At 43.4% G+C, this 12,180-nt stretch overlaps 1 protein-coding gene across 1 annotated transcript; it reads left to right on the top strand.

The window, feature by feature from the left end:
- Positions 1-316: 316 nt before the first annotated feature.
- On the top strand, positions 317-2,267 carry LOC145407430 (high affinity cGMP-specific 3',5'-cyclic phosphodiesterase 9A-like). The gene is made up of 2 exons (XM_080278357.1): positions 317-427; positions 2,055-2,267. The coding sequence occupies exons 1-2, from the start codon at positions 317-319 to the stop codon at positions 2,265-2,267; spliced, it is 324 nt and encodes a 107-aa protein (XP_080134483.1).
- The last annotated feature ends 9,913 nt before the right edge of the window (positions 2,268-12,180 follow it).

Below are 12,180 nucleotides of genomic sequence, written 5' to 3'. Positions count from 1 at the left end.
ATGATGATAGTGATAATGATGATGATGATGATGATGATGATAGTGATAACAGTGAAGATGATGATGATAGTGATAATGATGATGACGATGACGTAAATGATGACAAAGATGATGATAGTGATAATAGTGATGATGATGATGATAGTGATAATAGTGATGATGATGATGAACATGATGATGATGGTGATGATGATGATGATGATGTTGATAGTGATAATAGTGATGATAATGATGACAGTGATAATGATGATAGTGATTATCACCATCATAAATGATGGTGATAATAATGATAATTTCTTAACAGATGTACGTTATGATGTGGCGCTGTGGATTGCAGGAAGGACTAGGCAATTTAGATGTGTTAATTCTCCCTACATCCTGCCTATTCCATGACCCTGACCATCCTGGATTTAATAACATGTACCAGGTAAGGGAAACACTGTATTGTTTATTTATACAATATTTGGCCTGGGTTTTAAAAGACAGTATAGACAAAGCAGCCTAAGGGATATATAGAAGGAACTGTTTAGTAGATGGACTGATAGATAGATTGTAGTGTTAAAAATAGATAGATAGATAGATATACTGTACTGTTAGAAAAATAGATAGATAGATAGATAGCAATACTTGATGCATTTATATTCACTCACTGATCAGAGCTATCTAGTATATAGATAAATAGATTATAGTGTTAAAAATAGATAGATAGATAGATAGGTAGATATGCTGTACTGTTAGAAAAATAGATAGAGATAGATATACTGTAGTGTTAGAAAAATAGGTAAATAGATAGATAGATAGCAATACTTGATGCATTTATATTCACTCACTGATGAGAGCTACATAGTAGATAGATAAATAGATTATAGTGTTAAAAATAGATAGTAGATATATTATACTGTTAGAAAAATTGATAGAGAGATAGGTGGCTAGATAGCAATACTTGATGCATGTATACTCACTCGCTGATCAGTGTGAAGACAGAATTGGCCCTGAGTGTGCCTCACTGCTCAGGCAATAGATAGATAGCCAGATAGATACATAGACAGATAGATAGACAGCAAGATAGATAGATAGATGCACAGATAGGTACACAGCACCATTTAAAAGATTCATTTTGCCCACAGATCAGTGCAAAGACAGAGTTGGTAAACATCATTGTTTTGTTGCATTCACCACTTTCAAGCAATAAACAGATAGATAGATAGATAGATAGACAGACAGATAGATAGATACATAGATAGAGACAGCACCACGTAATAGATTCATTTTGCCCACAGATCAATGCAGTAGATAGACATAAATAGATAGATAGATAGAGATAGATAGATAGATACACAGCACCACCTAATATGCTCATTTGGGGAGGGGGAGACCGAGGATGAGTGAAGCAACATGAATGTAACATATTCAGGTGGGTGTGAAGAGAGGATGGTGACTGAGAGACTGACTAGGAGAGAGATGAAGAGTAAGGAGGGAGATGGGGAGGGGGAGACCGAGGATGAGTGGAGCAACATGAATGTAACATATTCAGGTGCATATGAAGAGAGGCTGGAGAATGAGAGGCTGACTAGGAGAGTGTATGTGAGTGAGGTGGAGGTGGGGATGGGGAGGGGTAGACTGAAGATGAGATGGAGGAATGAGGTGGAGAAATATGTGTTTGAAAATATCAGGAAAAATATTTTGAGCTGGTATGGCTATGTGCACAAGATGGAGAATGAGAGACTGACTAGGAGTGTATGTGAGTGAGGTGGACGGGGGAGAGGGGGAGACTGAGAATGAGATGGGGAGTTGGTCTGGCTATGTTGAGAGGCTGGAGAATGAGAGACTGACTAGGAGAGTGTATCTGAGTGAGGTGGATGGGGGGAGAAGGGGAGACTGAGGATGAGATGGGGAGTTGGTCTGGCTGTGTAGAAGAGGATTGAGAATGAGAGACTGACTAGGAGAGTGTACGTGAGTGAGGTGGAGGGGGGAAGAGGGAGGGGGAGACCAAGGATGAGTATTCTAGTCCGGATTGTTAGTAATTACGGGTACTATAAACCCTTTTATGGTAGGGTCAACTCCATGACCTTACTCCAGTTGCCACAAAGCCATTTTTAATCCACAGAAACGTATCGGCTGAGGAGCACAAGAAAATTCGTGAAGGGATGATGCGCTGCATCCTGTTGACGGACGTGGCGCGGCTCAGTGGGCTGCTGTCCAACTTTACGGACATCATTGAGGATTGGATGTCAAGAACCGACCCCATGTTAACCTTGTATGTATAGACTGTGGCTGATTTGGACTGTTTTTTGCTCCCTCATGATAGGCGTAACTCATATAATTTGTCATATCATGCATAAACCCCTGGTCACTTAATGGCAGCAGCTGTCCATGCTGCTTGATCTCTGGCAGCCTCTGGTATTTTATTCCAGCTAGTGCAAAAGAGCCTGAGAGTTAATCATAGGAATTGTGGTAGGTAGGGGCAACTACTATCCACTCACTCAGTGTAGTGCTGCCTGCAGGTGACACAGCACTGAGTGACAAGACTAACGCTTGACTGTAAAGGGGTGATTACCATACCATCAAATGGAGCCGTGGTGGTTTAGTGGATTATGCTGCTCCAACCAAATGTTATGGTGCCCCAACCATACTGTCAAATGGAGCCGTGGTGGTTTAGTGGATTACGGTGCCCCAACCAGACGTTATGGTGCCCCAACCAGATGTTATGGTGCCCCAACCAGATGTTATGGTGCCCCAACTATACCGTCAAGTGGAGCCGTGGTGGTTTAGTGGCTTACAGTGCCCCAACCAGACGTTATGGTGCCCAAACCAGACGTTATGGTGCCCCAACCAGATGTTATGGTGCCCCAGCAAGACGTTATGGTGCCCCAACCAGATGTTAGGGTGCCCCAACCAGATTTTATGGTGCCCCAACCAGATGTGACCCAATAGGGTTTACATGCAAGAGGTGAGTCTTAAGAGGCTAAGGAGGTAAATACTGGTACCACAAAGGAGGGAGGGGGAGGCCAAGGATGAGATGGAGGGATGGAGAGGTATATGAGAGAGGGGGGTGTGAGCTTGGAGCAGGGCAATGAAATGGCAGGGGACAGGGCGACATGGAGGCGCTTTGTTTGTAGCCACTCCTTACGGGATTAAGGAGTCTGGCAATAGATAGATAGAAAGACAAAGGCTGTTATGGTAAGGTGGTAGATGAATGGCAATGAGAGAGGGGGATATACGTTGGGGGGAAGACAGCAAAATGGCAGGGGACAGGATGACATGGAGACGATTTATTTGTGGCCACCCCTTACTGGAGTATGGCTTTAGGGTACAGATAGATAGATAGATAGACAGATAGATGGATTGGTTGATTATGTATGCTCAGTACAACTCTAGTGTTTTATTTTAGCTAATCCCAGATATCTTATTAATCAAAGAGGGATTATAGAAACCTGAGAGTGTTAATACTGGTTTTAACGTCCTGCCCAGCTGTCCATGGTGCTGATCAAGGCAGCAGACGTCAGCACTGAAGCACGGCCGCTGGACACTGCTGAACCCTGGCTGCAGTGTCTCATGCAGGTAACGTTTTTTTGTAACTGTGATTGAGAAGATTAGGAGAAATACACTGAGGTGGTTTGGACATGTGGAGAGAATGGAGAATGAAAGACTAACTAAGAGGGTGTATGTAGGTGAAGTGGAGGGAGGGAGAGGGAGGGGGAGATCAAGTATAAGGTGGAGGGATGGAGTTGAGAGGTATATGAGGGAGGGGGGAGTGGGTTAGGGGGAGGGCAGTCAAATTGTGGGTGACATAGCGACTTGGAGGTGTTTTGTCTACAGCCACCCTTTGCAGGATTAGGGCGTCGGGCTATAGATAGAGAGATTTCGTTTTCTTTATAGGTGGTGGCTTATGCAGGTAGTGTTCTGTGTATTCCCTTTTTTCTTTTTTTTTTCTTTTCTTTTTCAGAGTGGAAGTGCGAATATCTCAAATTTGTTGTATGCTGATGATGCAGTGCTGCTTGCAAGTACCGGACAAGAGCTTGGTAGACTAATGCAGAGTTTTGCTGATGTCTGTGAGCGTCGTGCTTTGAGTGTAAATGTGGAAACGAGTAAAGTGATGATTATTGAGAGAGAAGGTGACTCCCAGTGCAATGTAACAGTGAATGGAGAGAGACTGGAATTGGTGAGAGAGTTCAAATATCTGGGAACAGTGATAGAAAAGAGAGGAAAATGTGCAAAAGAAGTGGAAACTAGAGTGACACAAAGAAGAAAAGTAGCTGGTGCAATGAAGGCCTTGATAAGAAACAGAGGCTTGATTGTTACAGCTGCATGAGGCTTATATGAAGGAGTGTTAGTGCCAACTTCGACATATGGATGTGAGACTATGGTGTGGCATGAAAATGAAAAGTCAAGAGTAAGAGAATTGGAGATGGGACTGCTGAGGAATGTATATGGAGTACAGAGAGTGGATAGGATGCGAAATGATATGATTTGTGAAAGGTGTGGAGTGAGGAAGTTGGTGGACACCAGAATCGAAGAGAGTGTACTGAGATCGTATGGTCATTTGGAGAGAATAGATAACAATAGAGTGGTGAAAAAGGTATATCTGAGCGAATTTGATGGAGGGAGGAGGCGAGGTAGGCCAAAGGTGAAGAGATATGGTGGATGAGTGTGTGAGGAAGGGAGGTTTGGAAGTCGGTGAGGCTAAGGAACTGACAATTGATTGAGGTGGCTGGATGAATTTTGTGAGGAGAAATGCGTGATCAGGGATTTTGGCACCCTTTTTTAGCATGGCAGCGTCCAGAGTGAGTCTATCACATACGTTTATGTGAAGCTACAGAACGTGGTGAATGTTTTTGGCATGTTCGATGGAGCCAGGATTCTGGGGGCTTGAATGATGAGTAAATGGAAGCGTGGCCCATTGGATTGGGCAAATTTGGGCTGTCTGGACATTGCTACTCCTTACCCTGCCCTTGGGTGGGAAAGGAGGTCCGGATGATGATGATGGTGATTTTTTTTTAATGCAAGGGAGAAGGAATCAAAGGCCAGGAGCCCGCAAACAAGGCTGACCAATCCAAGAATGGAATATGTTTTGAAAAAATAAGTATGATTTGTATACATGGTTGGCATCACCAGTGGGTTGAGCCAGTGAAGGTTTATATCCAAGTGATGTTTGGGGTTTATTGCTCACATAATGCCACTCAGGGATGAGTGAGGCTGTTCACTCTCATCTTAAATGTCAGGACCAACTTGCCTAGCCCCGGTCTGCTACGCTTCTCATGGGGCAACACAGGTTTTGGTTGATGATGATAATGATGATGATGATGATTATGATCATTATTATTTGTATATTTATTTAATCATGCCTTCAAAGAGTGGGCAAGAGGTATAAATGATGACGATGATGGTGGTTCTTTATGGTGTAATGATTGTGTAATGTGTGATGTACTAACAGTTGCTGCATCATCTGTATGTGCTCGCCGCTGAGCCTTAACCGGTCATGCCAGTAGACGTTGATACTGGTCGCCTCTGTCAGCTCAGGGTGATGGGTAAGTCACACCATCATGCCACTTACATATTCCCTCTTTCCATGTTTCAGAATCCTGCATAACCTGTTGTACTTTTCTTTTTCCATATTTCTGGACCCTGCCTTACCCCCATTTGCTAATGAGGACTGTCTGTATTTTCCTCTTGGCCAAAGTGCCTGGAACTGACAAAATTGGCAGAGAATGTTAGTGCTGGTTGGTGTTTTGGTGATGAAGTGGTGGTCTGGACAGGTTTACATTCTAGAGGTAAAAAAAGCTTGGAGAGGAAACTGTGCAATTTATTTTTATGCCAAATCTTTTTCTCCTCTCGATTTACCTCAGAGTATGAGGATTTTCATTGTAACAGTTGCGTTTTCAAGCAGTTATGTATGATTTTTTTGAGAAACACACACTAGCAGCGACCTTTGATGTGCTGTCAGGAAAGTTGACACACAAACAGCCTACTGTATGTAACATTCATACCTCATTACTATTCCATCCTGATTTCGAGGAATGTGTGAGTGTCCTGGAGTGAAGTACGAGGTGGTGGCACCAACGCTACTTCCTGAATTGAGTAAACTATCCACAGCGACCCTGGAAGCAGACAACCCTGACCACCAATACTGGCCTGTCACCTTCACACGAGGCCACGCCAGCTGGGATGTCCTGGCTTGGCGGCTGAGATCTGGGGCAGGTGTAGCAGCTAAACTCCGAGATGGCTGCCAACTTCATACCAGAACCACCACCCCTCACCCTGTTGCTGCTGCTGCTGCTGCTGCTGCTGCTAACCTGCCAGCATCTTTATTTACAACTGGTCCAGCTGCTGGTTGGACCACTAAGGTATGTTGGTTCGTAAACTGTGGCAGACACATTTGGTCTTCCCACAGAGGTTGACCCTTGCATAATCTGTCTGTGCAGTTGGTCATCCAGTTCCTGTCCTTGTGTGAAAATCCCTAATGTACTTGTATGCAAACTTTATTAATAATCTTGGTGTTCAATCATGTTAATAACTTTGTCGTTTCGTTCGTTTTAATAATCTTGGTGTTCATTCATTAAATCTTGGTGTTCATTCATTTTTTTTTTCCTAACGTGAAAATCCTTTATGTACTTGTATGCATCACAGCAGAATATGGTGAAAGTTTTTGGCATATCAGATAGAGCCAGGATTCAAGGAGCTTGAATGATGAGTGAATGGAAGTGTGGTCCATTGGAATGGGCAGACTTGGGCTGCCAGGACACTGCTACTCCTCACCCTGCCCTAGGGTGGAAAAGGAGGTCCAGATGATGATGATTATGATGGTGATGATGATGCATCACTTGACACTTTCATTGACACTTCAGTTTACTTATTTAACTTGATGGGTGAATAAGAGTTGGGATGAATTGATGTAGTTATTTATTTATTTGTCATACACTGTATCTTTCCCAACACTTCCAGAGCTGTGTACTTAGTGAGGTCAGTGGCTGCTCTGCTCTGCTGGTGCATGTGCTAGTTGGCAGAACATCACCCTCATTGTCAGCAGCGTCAACCAATACATCATCCTCGTCATCAACCAAACTATCTTCAGCATCATCCAGGTCACTGGGGTCATCTGAAGGCTGCATCAATGAGAGGAGAGAAGAGGACAATGAAAATGGGTTCACTGCAGCATTTATGACAATTGTATACAAATACCTGTCTGTTGGAATGCCCCAGGCCGTACCCAACTGGCTGGCAGCACTACAGGTAATGTTTATTATATTTTGTAAGTGTAATGCACAAATCCAGCACCAGCACCACACAACACATGTAGTAGTGTCCTAAAGCACATCTGAAATGTGAACCCAGTGAACTGTGGGCTGAAGCTGGCCTCCTTCTGCAGCTCACCATCCACTTTTCTGGGGATAGGAAGGGAGCCGAGGAATGTTTGTCAAACCTGGCAGTGGAGCGGACCAGCACATCACATGAAGGCATCCCTCTTATATACTTTACTAAGCTTTCATTGTTTGTAAAATGGCTTGTGTACTATGTCTGTCTTCACTTAGTGTTAGCACTACATAATGAAGTCATTTAGATGGAATATCAGAGTAACAGAAACTAAACCATTTTTGTTAATAGTAAACTTATGGAGGCTTGTTCATGCTGTTATTTGAGAGGGGACCACTATAAATACTTGCCAGTGTATCACCTCACACATTACAACAGTTGGGACAAGGTTAAGATATCAAGTATCCTGGAGTTTTGTAACATGTTGGGAATAATTTTCTGTGAACTGGTGGGTTAATTACTGTCATAAATTACAAGCCATGTGGGGAGGATGAAGAACGAGAGACTGGCTAGGAGTGTGTGTGCATGAGGTGGAGGGGGAGACCGGGGATAAGATGGGAAGATGAACTGGAAAGATAAATGAGAGGAGGATATGAGTTGGAGGGAGGGCAGCCAAAGGACAGGGCAATGTGGAAGAAGTTTGTTTCTAGTCGCCCCATACAGAATTAAAGCTTCTGGCAATAGTAATATACATTATTCCTATGTATTGCCAGCAGCCTCCTACGCTCCTCACTCCTCATGGGGCAACAAAGGATTGGATGATGGATGGATGGATGGATTGCCAGCAGCCTTAATCCTGTAAGGGCTACTTCACTCGTGTTTATAATTGTTGTATGCAATCAGTTTCCAGAGTCAGGAGTTTGAGGATGTGGTTTCAATTCCAATAGCCTTTCTTGGGATCTTCATGCATCCATTCCAATGGATGTGCACTATTATTTGCTATTTTTTGTGTTTTAGATATAATATTTACTCTTGTTTAAAATTGCCTTATATATATAGCATTATAGATGTTAAGTTGGTGGTGGTTAAACACCCAGTCCCCATTTTTGCCCATAGGTTATGTACTTATCATATGAGCAGATTTCCATAAACGTAACTACTGGTAACATCAGGAGCACTTTTGTATTAGGGTTTTGTATAAGTAACTGCATTGTCATTTTGAGTAGTGCATGTGTGGATGGTAGAGAAAAAGTTGAGTGGTACCTTTAATACAGTACTTTATAAGTGTAATTGTTACAGAAGGAGTTAAGTGGTAAAGGGAGGATGATCAACCAGGTTGTACTTACAAGATGGAACCATTACTTCAGATTGTTAGGTGATGTGTTAATGACTGTGGCATATGTCACTGGGTATGCTGTTTGACTGTTATACTCTCTCTCTCTGGTGGGGAGGAAGGGGGATCCTACCTCATCCCTTTTCTCAGGTAGGAATTGGAGGAGAAATACTGGGATGCTGTGTATGAACAGGCAGTTCTAGTGGTGTGTCTGACCTCTCCAGTTTGTTATATTTACCCCAAGCAGAATAAAGTCATTTGTATATAGCAGGATTATACAGTACTGAAGATCCGTATAACTGCAGAGAAGGGGCTAAAGTGACTTGTTATCCCACACGGCATTCGGCAAGTATTAGATCTGAGCCAGCGAGCAGGAGTGTTAGTGTGGCCGGCGAAACTGTTCAGGCGGGGCACCCACTTCCTCCACCCTGTCACCCCTTATCCTCTGGCCTCCCCATCATCCACTGTGGAGGGGCAGCAGCAACACACAAGGCCTGCCCATCATCCACTGTGGAGGGGCAGCAGCAACACACAAGGCCTCTAGTGTCACCCAAACAAGCACTGTCTCTTGGTAAATGCCTCCAGGCACTCACCAATACCTGGATGATGCAAGGTTAGTCATATCTGCCTGGGTTTCCTGTTATTGTATACAATTACCTTTGTTTGTCTGTGTCCAGCTGTGTATTTATCACGAGGTAATGAAACTTCACTGATATCTGGATGATTGTCAGGTGGATTTATATTACTGACCAAATCTGGCATGCAATTTTTTGCATAGTTTTTATTATTATTCTTATTATATAATTATCTTTTCTTAATTGGTTTATATATATATATATTCTTTATTTTTTACCTCCAGCCAAAATCTCAGGAGACAACTGGAGGATTTAAATATAGCATTCAGACACTTCATCTCTAGAGGTTCATATAATGCTGAAGTAAATAATCTGGCAACAGTGGGAATATATTTAAAGAAACTACTGAAGTTTAACCTTTTGTGCTCTGATCCCACTAAACCTTTTAGTATGATGATGTATTTTATATTTTTAAAATTGATTCTCCTAAACAGGGTTGTGTGATGTCTCCATGGCTGTTTAATATATACATGGATGGGGTTATAAGGGAGGTGCAAGGTAGGGCAGTGGATGTGGGGTGGCTCTGATGAATGAGGGTGAGATGTGGAATATTCCAGTGTTGCTGTTTGCTGATGATACAGTACTGTTGAGTGAAGATGAATGGGAGTTGCAAGGTTTGGTAAATGAATTTGGGACGGTGTGTAGGAGGAGGAAGCTGAAAGTTAATGTAAACAAAAGTAAAGTTATGGTGTTTGAGAGGAATGAAGTCACAGAATGTACAGTGAGGTTGGATGGCGAGGATATGGAGAATGTGAGTGCATTCAAGTACTTGGGTAGTGTGATGAGTAAGGATGGAACTTTGGGGGATGAAGTGCGTGAAAGGGTACAGCAGGGAAGGAAGGTTGTTGGTTCACTGAAAGCAGTGATGAGGAATAGGGAGGTGAGTATGGAAGTTAAGAAGTCACTGCATGATAGTATTGTGATCCCTACCCTGACGTATGGAAACGAGGCGTGGACCTTGCAAGAGAGTAACAAGTCAAGAGTGAGAGCAGTGGAAATGAGTTACTTGAAAGGAGCATGTGGAGTGACATGGAGGGACAGGTTGACGAATGAAGAGGTGAAGGAACGTTGTGGGGTGGATGTTTAGGAGAAATACACTGAGGTGGTTTGGACATGTGGAGAGAATGGAGAATGAAAGACAATTAAGAGGGTGTATGTAGGTGAGGTGGAGGGAGGGGCCGACCGAGGATGAGGTGGAGGGATGGAGTTGAGAGTTATATGAGGGAGGGAGGGGTGAGTTGGGGGAAGGATAGTCAAATGGTGGGTGACAGAGCGACTTGTAGGCGTTTTGCCTGCGGCCACCCTTTGCGGGATTAGGGCGTCGGGCTATAGATAGATAAAATTCTCCTAACAATTTTGTTGAATTGTGACGAACCACCTACAACCAAGATGCAAGTCAATCATTTCTAGCATAAAAAATACAGTAAATTTAATTTATCTGTGGATAATATTTTGTGATTTGGACCCAAACCTTTCAGTATGATAATGTAGTATTTATTTATTTATTTTTGGTAACCATATAACCAAATTTTGGTGCCTGGTGGTTTAGTGGGTAATTATTGCTCTCCAATCGGATTGAACCGGTGAAGGTTTATATCCAAGGGATGGTTGGGGTTTATTGCTCATGTAGTGCCACTCAGGGATGAGTGAGGCTGGTCACTCATCATAAATGTCAGGACCAACTGACTAGCCCCGGGCTTCTACGCTCCTCATGGGGCAACGTAGGATTTGATGATGGATGGAATAAAATTTCTAACAATTTTATTGAACCGAGATGAACGTCTCATAGCCAAGACGCTGCTTGTACTCTCTTCAAAGTAAAATACTATTAATGTAAATTGTCCGTGAATAATGAAAATAAATATTTTAAAGACATCATATTGAAAGGGTCAGGTATAATATTTTATTGGTACCGACATAATGAAACATTTTTAGTAACTGATCTTAGGACTGAAACTTCTTTACTAGTAACTTTTCAGTAAACACAGTTTTCATTATTCTTCCTCCATCAATGCCAGCCTCTTACTCCTCCTGCTTTCTTAATGCCAGCCTCCTGTCTCTCTCTCTCTCTCTCTCTCTCTCTCTCTCTCTCTCTCTCTCTCTCTTTTGTCCTTCAGTGTTAGTATTTTCCTTCTCCTTCCCTTTTTTGTCAGTGCCAGTCCCTTTGCTCCCCCCCCCTCCCCCTCAGCATTACCACCACCACCCTCTATCTCTTTCACAGAGCCTTCTCCTCCTCCTTCCTCCCCTCTCTCTCATTTGAACCTTCTCCTCTCCCTCCTTTCTCAGTGTCCTTCCCTTACACCTCCCTCCCCCTCTTTCTCAGTGCTCTTCCCTTGCTCCCCCACCCCCCCACTCTTTCTCAGTCCCCCTCCCATACTCTTCCTTCTCTCCCTTTCCCTCTCATTTGTAGCCTCCTACTCCTCTTCCTTGTTTCTCAGTGCCCACTCCTTTTTCTCTCTCTATCTGTACCAGCTCCTCATTCCATCTCAGTGCCAGCCTGTTCCTCCTCTCCTCTCCATCTCAGTGCCAGCCTCTTCCTCCATTATTCTGTGTGTGTGCCAGCTCTGTACTCCTCCTCCTTTCCTTCTATCACATTGCCAGCCCCTTCCTCCTCGATTCTCCTCTCTCAGTGCCAGCTTCCCCCTCCCCCCCCTTCTCATAGTGCCAGCATTTTCCGCCTCTTCATTCTCGTCATCCTCTCTCTCAGTTTCAGCCTCCTCCTCCTCCTCCCTCTACCCCCTCACTGCCAACCCCTTCCTTATTCAAGAAAGAGCAACTGGTCACTTGCCTCATAATCCAGCCTGAGCTAAGCTGTGTAGACCCAGGCACCTGTGCTGCTGATGGGGCACTGAAGGGTTGTATACCATAATGGTTAAATGGTTAGAGGGGTGATTTTTAACTGTCTTATTATTTCTTTTAAAACCAATTCTGTTCTGAAAGTTATCCTACCAACAAGAGTTA

The sequence above is a fragment of the Coenobita brevimanus genome, chromosome 73 (assembly GCF_032717465.1).
Source record: "Coenobita brevimanus isolate Jiangsu-jjx chromosome 73, ASM3271746v2, whole genome shotgun sequence".
Lineage (NCBI taxonomy): Eukaryota > Metazoa > Arthropoda > Malacostraca > Decapoda > Coenobitidae > Coenobita > Coenobita brevimanus.
Note: the sequence above shows the minus strand (reverse complement) of the source record. Positions and strands in the feature narration are given on the sequence as shown.